The following is a 22,165-nucleotide window of genomic DNA, read 5'->3' on the forward strand; positions in this document are numbered from 1 at the left end:
TTGCCTCTAAAACTTTAAACAACAAAAACAAAATAAACTTCCGCACATCCACTCCCATGTCCAAGATTCACCAAGTATTGCAAAAGGCAAACCCAAGGAAATTATAAGACTAAGTCAATATTTATCTCCAGAGAACCTGAAGCATTTTTGCTCAAGTACCTTCTATAATTTTTGAAAAATATGTGTACTTTTACACATTCTATATTTAATATCTAAAATGTTCATCAGATGCAAGTTCATTATTTCTAGAAAAATAAAAATGAAATTTTAAAATAAAAACTGTTATACCACTCTTGTAAGCTTATCCAATGGAATATAAATACCACAGCAATTTAATACAATGAGAAAGGAAATGTTTCCAGTTAGGGCAGAACCTCACTAAAGATCTCAAACTGGTTGTGCTGTTTCAGTGCAAATGCTTTTAACTTAACTAGTTTAGGCTCACAAACAACCATGACATTTGAGCACCACCAGCTGAAGCTGATAAATAACTAAGACCTTTAAATGACCCCAAAGTAGACCCACACCAACCTAACTGAAAACATCTTTTCAGCCAATAAAAAATGGCACTTGTTTGACCTTTGAGTGACCCAAGCATGGACCCACACCAATCTAATCTAACCAATCTAAAACCTTTTTCCCAACTAATAAAAAGTGACACTTGTTTTGACCAACTATCAGTAGACTCATGGACTAATTCTGACCTATCCAGAGTACAACCTTTACTCTTTAATTAACAAAACCACCATAAGCCACCACCCAACATACAAGTTGTTGACTTTTTCCTCTCAACAAACTATTCAGTCCAGTCTTCCATATGTGTACCCTTGCCTACAATGTGAATCAGTAGATATTAGGCTATTTTTATAATATGCCTTTTTTCTTGGTCTTCTCACAGTGAAAATTTAGTAGCATTGATATATATACCCTTATGGCTAGTGCAGCTTTATAATAGCCAAGATATGGAAGCAACCTAAGTGTCCATTGATGGATGTATAAAGATGTACACACACACCACAAATAGTCAGAAAAAGGAACTCAGCCATAAAAAAGAATATGGACTATTACCCAGCCATAAAAAAGAAGTTGCCATTGAGATAACGTGGATGGACTTAGAGGGTATTATACTTAAGTCAGAGAATAACAAATACTGGATCATCTCACTATCTGGGGAATCTAAAAAACAAAACAAATGAACAAAAAACAGAAACAGACCCATAAGTACAGAGAACTGGTGGTTGTCAAAGGACAGGGGTGTGGGTGGATGGGCAAAACAGGTAAAGGGGAGTGGGAGGTACAGGCTTCCGGTTAGGGAATCAATAAGTCACAGGAATAGAAGGTGCAGCATAGGGAATATAGTCAATGATGTGTCATAGCATTGTATGGTAACAGATGGAAGCTATACTTGTGATCATATAGACTTGTCAAATCACTATGTTGTATACCTGAGACTAATACAACATTGTGTCAACTGTACTTCAGTAAGAAAACAAAAAATACCAAAAAAAATGGCATCATTAATATTCTAGTTTATAGGGGCGCCTGGGTGGCTCAGTTGGTTAAGCGACTGCCTTCGGCTCAGGTCATGATCCTGGAGTCCCTGGATCGAGTCCCGCATCGGGCTCCCTGCTCGGCAGGGAGTCTGCTTCTCCCTCTGACCCTCCCCCCTCTCATGTACTCACTCTCTCTCATTCTCTCTCTCTCAAATAAATAAATAAAAATCAAAAAAAAAAATATTCTAGTTTATGCAACATTAGAGTTTATTTACTCATAGAAAATCTAATTTACCTGAACTTCCTAAATTTCCTATACTGGTTTTGCTAGTCTTAAGCTAAAATTTGTATGAATACCAAGATTTTCAAAATGTAAATCTATGTGGTCATCTAAAATGAATTATAATAAATGAAATTGTAGGAAGCAATGTTTTTATAACTTCTGACAGTGCTGCAAATTATGAATCTACAATAGCTTTATTAGCATTACCTTCGAAAAATCTTAAATTCTTGTCTCTTGGGTTTAATTATAATACAATTTACAGCATTAATTAAAGGCTCTGAAAATTTATCGATGCCTTTATTGTCCTAATATGCTCTTGCTCTGGGATAATTGCTGACTTAAACACACAGATTGACACTTTATTATTTTTCAATAAAACATTCTGTGTCCTTCCATTCTAATGTTGCCAGTAATTACAATGCATTAATCAGAGCTAGTCAATCTTATTATCCTCATAGTTTCTGCTTTTTCCATTAGTTTATCTGAAGGCCCCTGCTATAAACTACAGATCATAAACTGAGGAAGCAAAATTTGGGGCACAGCCGTCTTAGTAAAGTTAACATTGCTACCATGAACTTGTCAGACTGTATGGAGAGTCTAAGATGTGATTTCCAGAATTTAGTCATTTCAGAGACAGATGACTTCAGGGAAGCAGACGACTTGCAACCCAGGACCTTGCAATTAAGGAATAATTAAGATTAAGCCTATAACAATGGCTGCTGATTTACATTTTAATTTACATGTTAACTATTTTTAACTGATATTTATACTTCATATTTTTATGACTAGCTGGATTCTAGGACAAAAATGTTTTATACAGATACTTACTGTTATACTCAATATGGCCCAAACTGCATATAAAACATTAACTGTTGGGTCTGTATCTTTGTCCTAGAATACCAGGGAAGTTCCTTCTATGAAAGTATTTTCCTAATGATACAACCAGCTACAATTATGATAATGATCCATGAAAATTAATTTCATCTGATTGTCCCATGATTGATACTTACCAATAAAATTATAACACTGATAATATTCACCAAGCAGGTTGTTTTGTTTAAAAACAACTTTTCCCAAAGATAGGACTGATGTTACTACAGTTACCAAATACAAATCATTGCAGCTTCTCAGAGAAGCCATATAACCTATAATCTTGCTGACAGTATGACATTCCAGGAGATAATTGGCTGTACTTTTACCCTTAACTAATTGAGGAAAAGCTCTTCTGCTGGCAGAACTAACTACACTTTCTTTTTGTGCAAATTTAGGCTATTTTGCTATAACAGCCCCCAGACAGCTGAGAAAGAGACTTAGAATATTTGCCAAAATTCTCAGATTGCGCCCCTCCTGGTTTCATAAATTTATGTCAAAGTAATATCACCATATAATGTATGCCTTTAGAGAAAGAAAGGATTCTGCTGTCTAGAAATAGTTCTGACTCCATTTTAAGGGTTTAATAGTCAACTGATGGATTTTCCAGCTATACCTAATAGAGCCACTGTTTCTGTGAGATTTTGATTGTCTCTTTCTCTATCACAGCAATTCTGGCATTTCTATTCGACTTAATGAGGACTGTTTTTGTTGTTGTTGTTGTTGTTCAAGTTTTCAAACACCACCTAATGTTGCATTACTCTTCCTGGTAGTATTTCAAATGACCTAATAACCTTTCACATCAACATGCTCAGCCAGGGTGGTATATAGGCACTAAGAAAGAACAGACTGCATCTCAAAAGATCTGGCTGCAGGACATACCCAGTATGTAGCAGCTGGAATGGGAAAGTATATATGGGACTGCATCCTGAAGGTTCAGAATAAAAGGAGGCAGGACATCAAGTAGGATAAAGGAGTCTCTCAGTGTGGGATCACTCCTCTATAATAGTGCATTTAGCACATTATCAGGAACCCCAGAAGATGATGCTAACACTCAATGGCATATTAAGTAAAGTAGAAATTTTAGAATTGCTGTGATAGAAGTGATGAAAATCTCACAGAAATAGGCATGATAGAATTGCTGTATTAGGTACAGCTGGAAAATCCATCAGTTGACTCTTCTGCAAGAGGATGCAAAGGATACTCCCCTTACAAAAGCAGTGAAAAACTGGTAAGAAGTACACCATCATTGTTGAGAAGCTCTCCTCTGTAGGTTAGATCTGATGGTAGGAAATGCCTTATGGAATGAGCATTCTGACAGCAACTGGGATTCAGAATCCCAAAATAATAGGGACCACATGACAGCACTGAACCACTGAAGCAAGGTGGGTACAATCACTACAAGATTGAAGTTGCAGCCAAGGGGGCTTGACCTATAGGGAGCTATCAAATGGTCAGTACAGCATGACCTCCCTAGAGGTAAGGTGGATTATCAGATAAAATGAGTATTGCTCAAGCCATACAATGACAAGAAATTAAGAATGGAGGATCAAGAGATATGAGGACAAATGCTCCCACAGACTCATAATCTTTTGCCTCATTTCTGTACTTAAGCCAGTTTTCAAAGATAAAACACACTGATTAGAGAGAGCAAGTCCACAGGAGAAAAATCCTGTAACATCATAGCAAGGGTCTATAGCAACATTTCCCCAGCCTCTAACTAAAAGGATCTACAGACATTTACTCAGGTAATTACACCCTGGGGAGGCAGAAATGTCCAAATATTCTAAAGACTACTGGACAAGAGTCCAAGTTGATATGCATACCCAAGTACCTGGGTTTGAAGAAACATCTTGGCGCCCTGTTAGAGTAGGGATGTACGAGGTCCAATTAAAAAAATAAAGCCCTGGGCCTGGACGGGTTCACAGAGAGTCTACCGGCTCCACAAATCCACCAGGATTAATTTCCCTGGTCCCTCATTGTGTAATTAGAGTGAACATATCTGGTATATTTGGCAGAACTCCAATTATTGGTTTCTTGGCCTGTTGTGCAAGAGCTGACATAGGGAGGAAGCCCAAGTGAAACCATAAACCACCCTCCCAGTCATATCTAAATCAAAACCAATGTCACATTCCCAAAAGTAATGGGCACTAGGTGATATTAAATGATTAATTTTTAAGTTATGACAATGGTATGTGTTTATGTTTTTTAAAATTATTACCCCTTTATATGCCATCCTTAAAGACTACAAGAAGCCATGGTAGTGGTCCTCCAAATATCCCCATTTAATTCACAAGCAGAGCTCTTACAAAACCAGACATTATACTGGAGAATAATGCTGGATTACCACAAATTCAACCCAGTGTATCTAAATGCAGGGATCTTCCGACCTTGAGTGTATGACATAGGGCCACTGATTTGGCAAATTTTCCATTCCTTTCTGAAAAGAGAATCAAAAACTGTTTACATTCACCTGCTAGAGTTAACAGGGCTTTTAACTCCTCTGAATCCTATCCAAATGTAGTGCAAAGGGACATGAACCATACGAACATTCTGCAGAACACCACTTGGTTTACTATATCAATGACATCATGTCTAAATGGATGGCAAGAAATGGCAAAGTACATTGGAGGTCTTAATAAGACTACTAAAAAAGAGAGGTCCCACACATCAGTGAAGCTTCCAGGGTTTAGTGGTTGAGGGCATGCAAGAACATCCTGTCCAATCTAAAGGAAAGATTATTACTTTTCACAATTCGACTACTAGCAATGACGCACAGCACTGTGTAGTTCTCTTTGAATTCTGGAGGCAGCATACTCTACACTGAGGAATACTGTCTTGATCCATTTATTGGATGACATTAAATGCTTCCAGCTTAGAGTAGAGCCCAGAGCAGAAAACAGCTCTGCACCCAGAGCCAGTCTGCAAAGAAAGTACCCCTATCACTTGGGCCATACAACCAAGACGACTCCATGCTACTAGAGATATTGTGGAGGAGAAAAGATGCCCTGTGGGGTTTATGGCAAGCACCAGTGGGAGAATCACAACATGGACTGGATTCTGAAACAAGGTTGTGCCATCTGCAGGAGAGAACCACATATCCTTCAACAAACCGCTCCTACACTACTCTGCTCTGCTGGAAGAATACCTGACTACAAATCACCAGAAGGTCATGACCTGGGTTCTGTCAGATCACTAAGCCATAAAGTTGGGTGGGCCCAGCTGCAATCCATCATTATATTTAACTGGGACCATCTGGGATTTGGCATGAGCAGTTCCAAAGACCACAAGTTAAGATGTCTGAGTAGATAACTCAGACTCCCCATATCATCCACTCTCACGTATAGTACCAGGCCTCTCATTTGACTCACATCTATGGAAATATGGAGGTCCCTAAGGACCATCCGACAGAGGAGGGAAAAGCTGAGATTGGTTTACAGCTGGGTCAAGTTGGCCTATGAGTCCAGGTCATAGGTGGCTACTGTTTCACTAAAGTCTACTCAGGAATGGCCCAGAGAAATGTAAGTAGGAAGAAATCTTCCCAATGAACATAATTTCAGGTAGGGCAGCTGGTCATCCACTTTGTGTGAAAAGATAGATAGCCTGATATATGAATATATAATGACTTACAGGCAATGGTGAATAGCTTGGCTAGTTGATCAAAGGCTTAGAAGGAAACAGGGAGGTGTGGGAAGAGGCACGTGGATGAACATATGAGAGTAAGTACAAGGAGTGAAGATCATTATATTACATATTAATATCCACCAGCGAGCTCTCACTTTATAAGAACTAAAAACTTAGACATAGTAACGTGGACTCCACACTGTCATGAGCCATCCATGGCACAAGGGACTCCTGTGGAGTTGCCATGATAGCAGCGTGAATGTTGTTTGGGTTCAACAGCAAGGGATTTCACTCACCAAAACTGAGCTGGTCACTGCCCCTGCTGCATGTCTAACCTGCCAGCAAAAGATACCAAGGCTGAGCACCCAGTATGGCACCATCCTTCAAAGGTAATAACCAGCTACTTGATGGTAAATTGATCGCACTGAATCCTTTCCACTGTGGAAGGGCCAGCAACTGATCTTGACTGGAATCAACACACATTCTGGGTATGGGCTTACCTTTCCCTGCTGCTGGGTTTTGGTTGGCACCACTATGCAAAGGCTTACAGAGTATGTGACCCACCAACACAGGAGCCTGCATAACTCTGCCAGACTGGAGAAACTATTTTACAACAATGGAGGTGCAGAAGTGAGTACACAGCCATAAAATATACTGGTCCTATCACATCCCACACCATCCAGGAGCCTCAGGCCTAACAGAGAGTTGGAATGGCTTTTGAAGATGTTAACAGAATCTAGCTTTCAGAAGATACCCTAATGAGCACCACTCTCCAGGCTCAGTGTACTCACTAAATCCATGATCATTTCACAGTGCTGTTGTTTCCAGGGTAAAATACGTGGATGCAGAACCCAAGGAGTAGGAGCAGCCCTGCCTTCCATCATTCCCATTGGCCCACTTGGGGAATTTGTGTTTCCCATCCCCAGAACTCTGGGCTCTGGGGGTCTGAATCCCAGATGGGGAACATCTCCACCATGGGATGTAACAGGAGGCCCTTAAAAAACTTAAACTACCACTAGGCCAGTTATTTTGGGATCTTTGTGTCAAGAGAGTAGCAGGCACAGGAAGGAGTCACCATCTTGGCAGTAGTAATTGCTCCTGATCATTAGGTGGAGGTATAGTTGTTATTTGACAAGGTAGGCAAGAAGAATCTATTTGGCACCCAGATTACCCACTGGGGCATCCTTTCTGCAGTTCAACTCTCCCTCTGCACCATCCTAGTGCCTTCACAGTGAAGGCACTTCTGAAGAAAGAGCAACAGGGATCAGGGTGATCAGAGCACCACATGAGCTGTAACTCCCAGGACACTGACCATGCCAAAGACCAAGGAAAAGTAGCCATACCAAAATGGATCTACAGAACTGAGTGAGAACTGAGTGACTCAACCCCTGGGGACTGAAGTGCACTGCTTCTGAGCCCTCAGCCCTTGTTCCCTTTCTTTTTCTTTTTTTTTAACCACTTTGTGGAGGTAGGATTGACATCCTTGATGAGTCTGGAGATAAGTATATACTTACGAAGCCATCACCATAATCCATGCCATAAACTCATCCATCACTTTCAAGCGTTTCCTCTTGTCCTCATTAGTAATTGTTTTTTGTGATAAGAACCCTTAACATAATATCTACCCCCCCCCAGCAACATTTTAAGTCTAAAATACAGTGTTGTTCACTACAGGCACTCTGTTGTACAGATCTCAAGGTTTCATGCATCCTACACAACTGAAACTCTGTACCCTTTGACTATTACTTCCTCGTTTCCCCTTCCTTGGATGAATCTGAAGGGCATTACGGTCAGTGAAATAAGCCAGACACAGAAAGACAAATACTATATGATACCATTTACATGAGGAATCAAAAACAGTCAAATGCATAGAAGCAGAGAGCAGAATACTGATTGCCCTTGTCTCCTTTCTTGATACTCAGCCAAGGACAGAAAGGAAAGCCGGGCTCCCAGCAGCTATGTTGGCAGAGGCTTACTGGAGAGGCTTGATTTCTTTGCCCTGGTTGTGTTACCCACTCTACACCTCCTCATTGATCCTCTTGAGGTTAAAGGCAGAAGATTCCCCTGTTATAGCAAACACACAGGCAAATAACCAAACCTGCCTAACCAGTGCATAGATCCTCACTCTTGAACTTCCATTCCTTGCTCCTAACCTTGCAGGGTCTCTTTGACAGCTGACCCCAGGGCACACACATTCTCAGATTGGTGGAGAATGGTGCTTTAAGGTGGTAAGGGAACATCTCTCATAGTCCCAGGTCAGTATTCTCCATTATTTTCATTTTACCTCCATTATTTTTCTCTAATCCCTTTTCACCGTTCATAGAATATCTCAACCATACCCCATGGAATGTTTTTAAGCATTTTATTCTTTTAGCAATAAAAAAACTGCTATTAAATATACTTCCTTTAAATATATATATTTTAAATATTGTACCATAAATTCATTTAAAATTAGTTGTTAATAATATTCTTTATAGTAAAGAGTAGTTTTGACATTTTCCCATTTAATTACTGCTACGCTCTTTAATTTACTTAAACTATATATGATAGTACATATGATTTACAGACAAATAATTCAAAATGATGTAGCATGTTTGGTTAGAGAACTGGAAGGTATCAAAAATGCAGACCAAAGTTTAACTATGTATTGTTGTATTAGAAACTGCTTTCAAGATTTGGTGTTTGAAAGTTTATAATTCTGAGTTTCAAAAAGCTAGCTTATTTATTTTTAGGACTCTTATATGTGTTTCTAAATGAAGAAATAAAAGATAAGGGCTCAAGTTATGATTTACAAGCATATTTTCACAATTACCATACAGCTGGGTTTGGAGGCTTGGTTCCTTCAAAAATGAAAGGTCAAATTAGCCAGAATCACGAGTATATTTTTTCTTTGCATATTGATTTTTTAAAGTACTGTGGATAACTCAATGTTGAGTGAATTTTGATTGAATGAATGTGTAGATGTGGTGAAGATCAGTAAGAGATAGGTTTGCGGAATAAGTATGCATCCTTCCTTTAATCACTGACTGAATATAGCTTTACGTTAAACAGTATGTGCTAGATCAATCCCACTGCCTCTCCAGATCCACTGTCTTTCTTTATCCCACATCTCATTGTAAAAAGTTGACTTTCATGGGTTGCCTCAACAGTGCCCCTTGTGGTCTGGTTTCTACTAGATTTGGCCACTGGAGGTACTGAAGGTAAGTGAAGTTGGGGTATTTATTCCCTCAGCTGGTAGGTCACCTGGGCTGGCTAAGTCTTGTGACTAAAAGTTACAGCTCCTGTGAAGGGGCTCTCTCCATCTCCCCCCCTCACCTCTTCAGACTTGACTTGGCCATGGCTCCTGCTGAGTTCTTCGCTATCCCTTGTAGTTTCTCCACTCTGCTCACACATTTTAAATCTTCTCTCTATTAAACACTCATCAAATACATGAGTTAAGTTTGAGTATGCTACCTCTTTTCTGCCTAAACCCTAACTCTTATGTAATACAAGACTATGAATGAAAACAATGTGAAATTATATAATGTTCATAAACGTGGCAGCTCATGGTAGTCAGCAAATGTTAAAGAGCAATTGAATCATGAGCTCTCTCATCTGATATCTATCAAGTGCCACACACGCTTAGCCAAACACATATTCAAGGCTCAAGAGAAATTCAGTTCAAATATTTACTTTATTCTGATTTTTAAAAGTAGAACTTGAAACCGTAACATCTTTAACTATAAACACTCCCTAACAACCCCAAAAGTTTGCAAACCACCAGTTGGAAAAAAAAGTTTTGCTAAGTGAAGTGATTGTTTTTCACCCCATCCCAATGGGTAAATTATGAATAATGTATATGGGATATGTGTGTATGTGTGTGTTGGAGGGTGTTTGATGGTTTAGAATCCCTGAATATGTAAGAATGTACAACCTTACTGATGAAAATTAAGCATAGCAGCAAAGTTTGAAATGAATTGTCAATCCCTTAATCTATAAAATGGAAATAGAGCCACTAGCTTTCCTCTAATCCAGAGTACAAGCCAGGATCCAAAGAAGGATTATTTACCATCCAGCGAGAGACACAGGTCTAAGACCATCCCATCCCATAACTGCCTGAGTCTCTGAGAAGCCGCGAGCAGCTGGATTATACACAGGGGACGAATATAGTAATACACTATTGTGGGAACATTATGTGAAAAGTTGGGAATCACTGACTTCTCAGCTAATAGCTATGATGGGCAGAGAGCCGTGAGCACTCTAAGATTGCTGCCTGAGAACAGAGGAAGCAAAGGAGACATGGTCACAGCAACTCAGGGTACAAACAGTCCAGTTTTCCCCCATTTGGCTGACCATGCCAACAGAAGACAAGGCCAGAAAAGGGAGCATAATGTGACACTAGGGGATACCTGTCACAAGATACATTTATTGATTTTCTTTTAATAAAATTCCTCCAACTCTATTATGGCTTAAAAGTTACTGGGGGAGTGTCAGCTACTAGGCTGTCCAGTGAAGATATGTTTGCAAGGCAAAGAGCTTGTTCGTCCAGATCCTTCCTACCCTGCCCATCTCTAACCTCAAAGCTAGCTGTGCCTAAATACCTGTTTCTTCTATCTCTCTCACACACACACATACTCTCTCTTATGGGAGAGTTGAAGATAGTCTACAATCTACTAAGTAAGAGAAAGTCCACAAGCCCCAAGGCAACACCAGAAAGAGTAGGGTAGATGGACCCAATGAAGGAAGGCCACATAAGAGTAGAGGGCTGACTTCCTTCTCCCTCACAATGTAAAATGCTAGTAAAAATCGTTCCACTCCCCCTTCCTCCTCCTCCTCATCTTACTTTTACCTCCTTCCCCTTTCAACCTATTTCATCTGTCCTCTTTACAGGCTAGAAAGGAACCAACTAAAGGTCACTGTGAACTGAGGAGATAATACCAGTTAAAATGGAAGGCCATACCCTTGAAGCAGAGATAGGTAGCCTTCCAAAGAAAAACTTGGTAACTGATGCTACAATAGGATATTTTCTTTCCAGCACTGGTCAAAACAGCAAAATTCATGAAACTTTTTCTAAGTCTCACTCACCCTCAACACTCCTCAGATAGCCAATATTTCCTTGCATCTCTCTATTGTCAAAAATGCTATGCTGGTCAGCTCATCCCAGTGCTTGATCCAAAAAGTCAATTAACTTATGAGGAATATATTCTTCCAAATTGTCTTGCTTTACTCAATCAAAACTTCCCTTTACTGAGCCCAGCTTACTATCAATTAAAAAAAAAAAATCTTTGTAGTGTGATTCACCACCAGTTTAACCTTCCCACAGGGTCCTTATATCCCTAAAGTAGATCTTTGTACAAAGAAAAAAGCCAAAACCCAAATCAATACCATGTCAATAACATGTAGAATCTATGGGGTTTCATAGCATGTGGCCTGAGGACCCACCCTTTCCCCCACCTTCCTTATCCCAGCGGCCCTGCACTCCAAGAGGCCTTTTACCAACCAGTCACACTGAGAGAGAGAGTAGACATAAACAGCCACAAAATGAGGAGGCCATCTCATTCCAGGAATGGGATCGTGTCCTAAGAGAGCAACACATTTCTTGCTTCTGTGTTGTCCTTTCTCTGTTGAGTTCTGCTCAACCACAATACCGTGTCAACAAAAGTAGAGCTGCTCAACAACCCACAGATTTGCTGCTGCTGAGCCAGGAGTGTGACCAGCCAGCAGTCCTCAGGAGGGGGTTTTAGCAAAATAAGCAGTGTTCTTTTTTTAACTGTGGACAATGAAATTCACCGTAACAGTGTAGCCAACTCTCTTAAAATGTGCTCATACCTGGATTAAGACCCTTGCCTCTTGCAGTGAGTTCTACGACAACTAAAACACCTCTTGAGGAAAGGGACCTGGAGAAATAAGGCCTTTCAGAAAGGGAGAGACGTCCTGAGCACTGGATTCGGGTGAGAGGACGCATCTACCTCGGGTGCTTGCAAAGACCTGGGGCGCCTGCCGCGATGGCTGTGGGCTGCCGGGCCCCTTACCTTACCACACTGCTTACACTTTCCCTCCTGTCGACGCCTGTGCACCCAGTGATGACGCACAAAGTTCTGTGGGAAAACAAAATTAAATGAGTATGTTTAAATTTGCCAACCCCATTATTAGTTTTTTTAATGTTTTAAGCATATAGATTTCCATAAACCATAATCGAAGCCCCTATTAGCACAAAACCAAATACGTGTCTGAGTGATTTGTTTAACAATAAACATGAATCCGCTTGGAAAACTGAAGCTACTCCCATGCCCAGTGATCTTCGGTATTTGTAGAAGCCGTTCATCGTGTCCCCCCTCCACGTCTTCCTCGTGGCCACACCATAATGCCATTTCTCTGCTTCCTTCCTAGTAGAACACTGTGCGGATACGGGAGGTCACTGAAATCCCCTCAGAGAGGGAAAAAGGTGAGGGAGATAAGATGGAGCAACAATATCCATTTTTAAAAACAAATATGTATATAATGCCTTATATACGCCGGACACCAAACATCCGCATTAGAAAGAACTTCAAGAAATTAAGTTCTCAGAAAGAAACAGATCTCCTCATTCAGGACATACAGGAGGAGAATTTTTCATTAGCAAAAGGTGAAGGGAAAGAAAAACTGAAGGAGAAAGATGACAGAGGCAAGAAATGCGGGCCCATCATGATGTTTGTACAATGACATTATGTTTAAACTGTCCTTGGGTTCTAGAAATTAGATCTGCTTTCAAAGTCTATTCTGGTCTTGGGCCATAGGAAACACAGAACTTCCTTTTCCTCCCAAATAGACAATCAGTCCTCGGGCAGGGAGTTAAGGAGCCCCATTACCACCGCTCTTAGGATATATTATAGAGAGAAGGTTGTCTTCAGGCCCAATGGCACAAATAAACTTACATACAACTCATCCTTCTTAGACAAATATATGTAAAATATTTCCTCTTTTTTTCTCTTGTCCTTTTCTGAGAAAACACATTTTACCTGACACTAACATGTCTATCATCAGGCCACAACCCATATTTCCCTTTAAAAGGCCCTTTAATATATAGCCAGTCATTCAGCAAATACTTACTAGATGCCTACTACCTGCCAGGCCCTGTTGTAAGTACACAGGTATACAGGAAATAGATCAGCATTGAGGAAAAAAAAGTGTTCTATCGACACATGAAATTCAGAGTGACGAAAATACCTCTAACAAACATGAGCATTATCTAAAATGTTACCTCCATTTCTCTTTATAATGTCAAATCAATTCAAGTTAAAACTAAACAAAGATCCTGGAGGAATAATGGTCTTTTAACTATAATAAGATATAAAGAAGCATAACAGTCCCACTAATTAGTCTAAATTTTGTCTTGCTTTTCCCACTGAGGCAGTTTAATAAAACAAGGACACAATTCTTATATTGTTCTCAGAAAGAAGTTAATAATAATATTTTTGAGTACTCACTGTGTCAGGCACTTTTAAAATGCTTTAAATGTAATAATTATTTTAATTTTCATGAGAATTTTTATGAGTAGAGGTGCTATTCAGTCAGTATGTACCTGAAAAATCCCATGAGTTGTTAAAATACTGAAATATTTCTATACTGGTTGATAAATTAGTTTAGTTCCCCTATGATCCCCCTGGCTCCTCCCTAACTGCCATAACACCCCACCTCACCCCACCCCCTCAACATTGGAAATCATTTCTATCCCCTCATTATTAAGCAACTAGAATGTTCATTTTTGGCAGGTGTCTGGGATTCTGTTCCAATGAGCTCTCTTTCAAAAACAAATCACGTTGCCCGAACAATGCCACTGGGATCCCCCCGGCCCAGCACACTCAGAAGACTGGGCTGTGCCCAACTGATGGTTTTTGTCCGTGTAAGTTTAAGTATCACACAAATAATGCTGGGTCCCATGGCCAGCTGTGGCTCTCAGAACAGTGGCAGCAAGTCAGGAACCTGCCCAGTTATCAGGGTCCACACCACCTCCTGGGGATGAAGTTGCTGGACCCTGCACCGCTGTACCTCACAGGGTGAGGCTGATCACTTCAGCCTTCCATCCACTCAGGTGATGAGAACTCTAGCCCACTGCTGGCTTAAGAATGGAACTAGAGGGTATCATGCTAAGTGAAATAAGTCCATCAGAGAAAGACAAGTATCATATGATCTCACTGAGATGTGGAATTTGAGAAACAAGGCAGAGGATCATAGGGGAAGGGAGGGAAAAATGAAACAAGATGAAACCAGAGAGGGAGATAAACCATAAGAGACTCTTAATCTCAAGAAACAAACTGAGGGTTGCTGGAGTGGAGGGGGTAGGAGGGATGGGGTGGCTGGGTGATGGACATTGGGGAGGGTATGTGTTGTGGTGAGCGCTGTGAATTGTGTTAGACTGAATCACAGACCTGTACCCCTGAAACAAATACAAATAATGCATTATGTGTTTTTTTTTTAAGATTTTTATTTATTTGACAGAGAGAGACACAGTGAGAGAGGAAACACAAGCAGGGGGAGTGGGAGAGGGAGAAGCAGGCTTCCTGTGGAGCAGGGAGCCCAATGAGGGGCTCGATCCTAGGACCCTGGGATCATGACCTGAGCGGAAGGCAGACGCTTAATGACTGAGCCACCCAGGCGCTCCATGTTATGTGTTAATAAAAAAAAAAAAAGAACAGGGCTGGGGAGGACCGGGCCAGCTGCCAACTATACCATATCTCAATTCACAATGTTTTAGGGCACATTATCAGAGGGTTTTGCTTGAATTATCATTATCATCCTCCTTTTAGAGACCATAAAACTAAGGTATTGAGCGGTGACTTCAGATGTAAGGGTCAGAGCAAGGATTCAAAGCCAGGCAGGCTGGCAACGGAACCTACACTCTGAACCCCTGTGTCGCTATGCATTTCCTCTGTGCTGAAAGCTCGGGATCAAGCTCCTTCAGGAAATGATTTCAATGACAGTCAGTAGTAGAAATATTGAATATACAAAAATGTCAGACAATACTATGAGAGAGAAAAATTTACTGTAATTGCTGTTAGTTTAGCAGAAGCTGTGGGAACATGAACAATGTCATTGATGATAAGGGAAATTATCTGTTTATGGAGATTATAAATCACCTAATGACTATCAATTGAGGGAGGGAAATGTTGGAAGAATTTGATGCAATTGCCTATGAAATCAGGGCTGACTCATAGGGTTATTTAGCTAGTGACAGCTCTAATCAGAAGATTAAGGCAACAATTTCCAGAAATCAACAATTATTTAGAAATTATAAGACTGACTTAATGAATCATTTATGTTGCAATATGTGTCACTTGGTAAGCAGATTTATAATACCATGTAGTTTAATCTGTTTAGGGAATATAAGGGAACACTTTTAAATTGTTTATTTAAATATTACTATATGACTCAGGAAGTTGTTAAATATTTTTAATATCATTCTTCCTAGAAATTGGGTCACAAATTAAGGCACAGAGAAAGTAACTGAAACAAAAGCACTCCTTGAGAAGAAACTAAGTAACTGCCTCCCATATGGAGCTCTGATTTGAGAGGTCAAGCATCCTTCTATGAAAAGACCTTCTTAGGCCTAATAGAAATTCTATCACTGCTTTAACAGTTTGAACAAACATCCAATAAATGTGTTTTGAGTGGAATGGAATTCTGAACCTAATTTTTTTGATGATCAACTCATGTAGGTGTCACTTGGGAGGAACATCAGTTGCCATATCAATCAGGGGGAAGAACCCAATTTCTATGGAATGACTGCTGTTTTCTAATCCTTACTCCCAAGTACTTTCATTTTTCACACTCTTTCCTTTTGACTATTATTCACATCTCCTAAATTATGAAGCTGAAATTAGACTCGGGATCCTTACACTGCAAATGTGAGTGACACACTGCTGTTAAGATAGCAAAGCAAGGCTTCTAACACCATGACATCTTTTTATTGTTCATCAATAATCTCTGAATTATTCATATACTATCTTCAAGTACTGGGCAAGGAAAGGGCTATTACTTATGGGTGTTAAAATCTCAGCGATACATTATTTCAGGGTTTATACTCAGTATTGTTAGCAGAAATACATAACACACTTACTTATTTTCAAACAGCAAATTCAATTCCTAATATTACTCATAGAGTGCATGAAAGAATCTTGAAATTATAACCTAATCTATATAGCTTATGTCTTGGAAAACCGAGGTCCAGAAAGATTCCACCTAGAGGAGTCCTACCAATGTTCATTAACAAACTTCCACGTGTCAGACATTCCACAAAGCATAAGGTACAGCAATTAACAATCGCTGCTCTAGATCCCTGCACTGGAGATACCAGAAAGTGGAAAAGCAGCAGAGGTATGACTTGAACCCAGCCAAACTATTTCTAAGGTGATTGTTCTTTCATTGACATTCAGTAAACTATGCAAGGTCTCTTAATTAAGAATCTCAAGTGAGTCATAGCCCTCCTTAAGTTTCATCTTCAAACTGTCCTCTTAGAACAAGAGTTCTTAGGCATTGGGGGAGAAATTAACTCCTGTATAATTGCTTTCAGTCAACAGACAGTCAACAGATCACATCCTCTATGTCCTGGTACAGTGAGTTTGGGACAAATTCCATGAGTGACCTCCCAAAGCTTACACTTCAGGGGGACAACAAACGAGCAAATGAGTAATACCCATAAATAATTATGACATACAAAGTGCTCTGAAGGGGCAGAACAAGGTGCTTTGATAAAGAACAATGTGTAACCTATTCAGAGGAAGTCATCAAAGAAGACCTTGGAGGGGATGATATATGAGCTGAGGCCTAACTCTAAGAAACAGTTAGCCATAAAGAGGTTTCCAGTACAACAGTGAACTACATAAATGTCTGAACATGGGGAATACCTGGATGCATGCCTCAAGAACTGAAAGAAAGTCCATGTGGCAGCTGGATGGGTCTGGAGAGCTAGGCTTGGGCAAGACTACGCAGGGCTTTTCATGCCATGACAAAGAGTTGGGTTTTACTCTAAGTGCTATGAAAACTAATGGAACATTTTAGGATGAAAAATTACAGGATCTGATTTCTGTTTTAAAAATCACCCTCTTAAATCCCGATGGATTAAAGGGGAAAATTAAGGAATCATAAAGAAGCTATTGCAGTGGTCAAAAGAGATCATGGTGTCTTAGTCTAGGGTGCTTGTTTGACAACAGAAATGGAGATGAGCAGGTGATTTGAAATATATTTCATAAATAAAATTGATAGGCTGGCAAATGAATTAGATGTGTGGAATACATGAGAGAAGGAATCAATGATCCCTCAGTCTTTTTGACTGAGGACCTGGATCAAGAGTCATCTCATTTTCTGAGATGCAAAAGAATTGAAAAAAAAAGTTTTTATGGTAATGTTCATAAAGAGTTTAGTTTTAATGTTTAGGTTTGAGATGATCATGATGCATTCAAGGGACATGTCAAATGGAACTCCAAGAAGTGTGGACTGGAACTATAAAGTTAGGAGTTATCAGCTCAGACATGATTTTTAAAGCCATGAAATTGGATGAGCTCTCCCAACAAGAGTGGACAGAGAGAAAATATGGCCAAGTACCAAGCCCAGAGGATTCTGTATGACTCAGGGGGAGTGAATGATGAAAGAGAGTGGGAAGGACTCTCCAAAAAAGATAAGAAGAAAATTAGGAAAGATGTCATGACAGGAGAGATATTTAAGAAGGGTGGAACCTTGAATAATTTGAATATATTTGAAAGATTAAATAAGAACAGAAAAATATCTAATGGGTTTGGTATCTGGGAGATTTGGGCAACATTGAAAAAAGCAATTTCAGTGAATGGACAGAGTAGAAATCAGATGAGGACAGGTGAAAATGACGGGGAGGTGATATACTAAAAACAGTGATAGAGACAACACTTTGTGGAAGTTTAGCAATGAATGCAAAACTGAGACTTGAACAGCAGTTAAGACACAGTTGGAGGCTAAGAAATATTTTTGTTTGTTTATTTTTTAAGAGGGGAGATGTCAGAGCATGTTTATGGAGATGGAAATAATCTAGAGGAGGGGTGGAGAGTTGAAGATGTAGGAATGGAAAAAATTATTAAGTTCTTGTTGCAAAGACAAGAGCAGGTGTTCAAAATACTTGCGGAGGAGGGTCTGGCTTCACAGAAGAGAAGGGATACCGCTACTAAGAACTAAAAAAAACATATAACCCCTTGCATTAGAAAATGGCCCACACAATCACAACTGTCTATCTATCTAGAAAGAGAGAAATTAAAGGACAGGGAGCTGAACGTGGACATATGGATCCCCAGGTGGAAATTCACTCAGTTCATCTTAAAAACACAAAATGATTCCTTCTAATTTTCTCCTTCATTAGGGCTCTGAGTTATCTTCTGGCCAATGCTGCTGTGCACTTGGGTGGCACTGAAGGTACCCACAAGCCTATCATTTTTCTTGCAATTTCCTCACCCTATGTATGGCCCATCACCTTCCTATTGCTGACATAATGGCCAAACACAGTGGGAGAAGACAAGTGACAGGGACAACTATTTTTCCTCTCTCCACAACGTCTACTCCCAAACTACCCTCCTTCCATGTTTTCTCCTAATCTTGTATTGGTAACAATGAGATCATTCTTTTTTCACTGTGTGTTCTTCATTGTCATTAAAATGTCAGTGACCCTCTCTGTACTGACACAACTTCTCTATTCCTTTTCTACACATTCATCTATTCTCATAGCTTTAATTACTATCTATATATGTGCTGACGATTCACAAATGTCTTCCCTCTAACCCAATCTTCTTCATAAGCTCCAAACTCACATACCCACTCAGCGTTCTACTGGGCATCTCCAACTGAGGCCTCAAGGACACCACACACCTGAAAATTCTACAACTAAACTCATCAACTTACCTCCCCACCCCATTCTCAAATCAACTCATTCTCTAACATCTCATCGGTTTTCCAGGGCAGAAGCCTGGTTTAACTCTGGGCTCCTCCGTCTTTGTGTCCAGAATCCAATCAATTATTACATCCTGTCAATTTTACTGCCTTCAAATTCATATGTACCAGTTATCTCCGCCCTCAATATTACTCATAGTTCAGATCAGCCGTAGAAGAGCTCCTTAAATTCTCTCCATGCCTCCAATATGGCTGCTCTTGAACTATATGGTATTCCCTCCACACTGCAGCCAGAATAACATATTCTACTAAAATAGTTTAATGCTCCAGGGCACCTGGTTAGCTCAGTCAGTTGGGCATCCAACTCTTGATTTTGGCTCAGATCATGATCTCAGGGTTGTGAGATAGAGCCCCGCACCAGCGGGGAGTCTGCTTGAGATTCTCTCTTCTTCTCCCTCTGCCCCTATCCCTACCCTTCTCTTTCTCTTTCTCTCTCTCTCTCAAATAAACAAATAAATTTAAAAAAAATAGTTAATGTCCCCCCCCAATTACCAGGATGATAAAACACTCAGCTTGTAACACGGCTTACAAGGACCTTCATGGCCTAGCCCCTGCTTATTGCTTGGATTTCATGTATTTGTTATGTTCTCTCTCATTTTTGTGCTTGGGAGCATGTGCTCTTTCTGTCTAGGAGACTGTCGCCTCCTAACTACTGTCCCACCCCACACACCTTCACTTAGATAACTCCTCTGGGTCTCAGTTTACTTGCCACCTCTTCCAGGAAGCCCCTTCTCTGGTATCCTACCTCTCTCGCCTATTCATCAGTGCACAGAGCTAGTCTGAGGAGTGTACCAGCTGGGAAGGTTTCCAAGGAGCTAAATCTATATGTGGAACTGAAAATAATCTCCCTGGGAATGTAAATGAAATGGAGAACGTATATTTCACAAAAATGACACTTACCACACTTTCTCTTAGGAAGAGCACCATACACAATGGTAACACCTGGGCAGCTAAACTGTGTTCTAAGAAGGATAGGGTCTGTTCATTGCAGCCTTTTGTTTTGCCAGTTGAAGAGTGCAATTTGGGACCTGGAGCTAGACTATCCAGGATAACACAGAAGCGCTGAGACCCTCTACCAACAACCTCACCTTCTCTAACTTTTCCATGTGTGCTCCCTTTCCTTGAAAAAGAGCTAAACGAACCCATCTGACTAAGCGCAGCTCTCCTCCTGTGCTCCCCACTGCTTACCACTAACAGAGCAACTGCTCTTCGCTATGATTTCCTGTTTACTTGTTTGTCTTCACGACTGGGCCGTGAGGTCAAGGACTGAGCACTGAATGTAGTTCTTCCATCTACCTAGCTACCTACTGACTTAGCAGATAAAAACATTGCAATTCAGAAAGATGAGGTAAGACGCCTCAAATCACACAGCGTCTAGACAGGTATGGAAACCAATCAGGCTCCAGTGTCTGTGGGAATACTCGGTAACTATGCTGCCCCCTGAATAGTTTCTATCCACTCAAAATTGAAAAATGGAGTTAAGATGGACCGTAAGACAATAAAGTGCTATTTACTTCTTACCTCTTCAATTCTACCACTGCCTCCCTACCTGCTCTTTAAGACCTTAGCTCCCCAGTGCATTTCATGAGAATAGTAAAGGGCAGTATATACATGCTGAAGAGACTGGGAGATTTTACTCATGGTATTTATTGATGTATTAACAAGAAATTGATGTGGCTTGGAGGGAGCTAGACTTCAGTTTTTAATCCCTGGTGAATGTCTGTTAGCCCAGTGCATCAATGGGAAATAAAGGTGGTATTTGAAGCCAAGCTCTGAAACACTCACTTCTCTTGGCGATCTTGAGCCCCCTTCTCGAAATGTTGGTTTACATCTGAAATTAATCTGTCATTTAAAAAGAAAAGTGTATTACATTAGGGAAAAACACCAGACTAGATTGACTTACCTGAACAAAGCAACAGTGACATATATGGAGACCACAAAACAACCCAAAGAATAAGGAACACAGTGTAACACTTCAAATCATCACCCTAGATAACTATAGAGACCCCAGGTGATCCTCTATCTCCAATCCATGTCTCTTCATTCTCATTGATGAAATCAACATATCTCTAAACAATAATCCTCTTACACTGTAAGTTTGAGAAAAAGAGATAAAGAGTAAGAGAAAATATGTAAGGCAGCTGAAATCACCCAGCTATGTTTCAGATTTTAAAAGTAGGACAACATAAACTTGAGAAATATTTAATATGATGATGATGATTCACACACTGAAATTTTTCTTTAAGTCTTCAGTACTGCCTTTCTTTTAGATAGGCAGGTCTCCCCGTAACATGTCCATCCTCTTTAGTTACTTGATAAGGTGAAAGGAGTATAGAAATGAAAGAGGACATAAGTAAGTGGGATTGGAACAGCAAAAAGAAATATATATATATATATATATATATATATAAATGTTAGTAGTCATCCCTACAAAATAGCAGTTGGCAACAATCGGTAACGTGTTCATGAAAATAACGAATGTTGCAGGGGATGAAAATATTTCAACACATTCACACATGGCAGCTCAAGAACACAGATAACAGAGACTTACGCATGGAAAGACAGGAGAAACAAGAAAGAGAAGACGGCAGACGACACAATCACGGCTGGAGACCCCCTTTCCCGCAAGTGACTGATCCATGGACTCTGCAGAATCTACTTCTTCTGGAGGCAAGACACCACGGGGATGTCACCTCCAGCCCACCCACACATTTGTGCTGTGCAAGCAGAATGGTGCCCCCAAGGAAGAAAGGAGAGCTGCCTTCTGGCCTGGCTCTCTTCCTTGCAGCCACTTTAGGAAGAAGAAACTCAAAAGGTCAGAACAATCTAAACAATGATTTTAAAGAGCTTATGGATTTTTTTTTCTTAAAGAAAGAAGATTTTTCTTTAAGGAAAAAAACATCTTGCGGAAAATTCTATGGGTGAACAACGTTTGTCATTGTAAAAAAAAAAAAAAAAAAAAAAATCTCGT

At 40.1% G+C, this 22,165-nt stretch overlaps 2 protein-coding genes across 11 annotated transcripts in view; both read right to left on the minus strand.

The window, feature by feature from the left end:
• The window catches only part of PTN (pleiotrophin), a 486,673-nt gene that overhangs the window by 350,149 nt on the left and 114,359 nt on the right, over positions 1-22,165 (minus strand). The gene's annotated exons all lie outside the window — the stretch shown is intronic.
• Positions 1-22,165, minus strand: part of DGKI (diacylglycerol kinase iota) — a 419,644-nt gene that overhangs the window by 219,938 nt on the left and 177,541 nt on the right. For 9 of the 10 annotated variants that reach the window (XM_078059602.1, XM_078059607.1, XM_078059606.1 and 6 more), the window contains 2 exons: positions 20,980-21,036; positions 12,282-12,347 (listed from right to left, as the gene is read on the minus strand). The exons of the other annotated variant lie outside the window; for it this stretch is intronic. In XM_078059602.1, coding sequence (XP_077915728.1) covers positions 12,282-12,347; positions 20,980-21,036 — 123 coding nt within the window. The remainder of the gene's footprint in view (positions 1-12,281; positions 12,348-20,979; positions 21,037-22,165) is intronic. 10 annotated transcript variants of the gene reach the window in all.

The sequence above is a fragment of the Halichoerus grypus genome, chromosome 12, assembly GCF_964656455.1.
Source record: "Halichoerus grypus chromosome 12, mHalGry1.hap1.1, whole genome shotgun sequence".
Lineage (NCBI taxonomy): Eukaryota > Metazoa > Chordata > Mammalia > Carnivora > Phocidae > Halichoerus > Halichoerus grypus.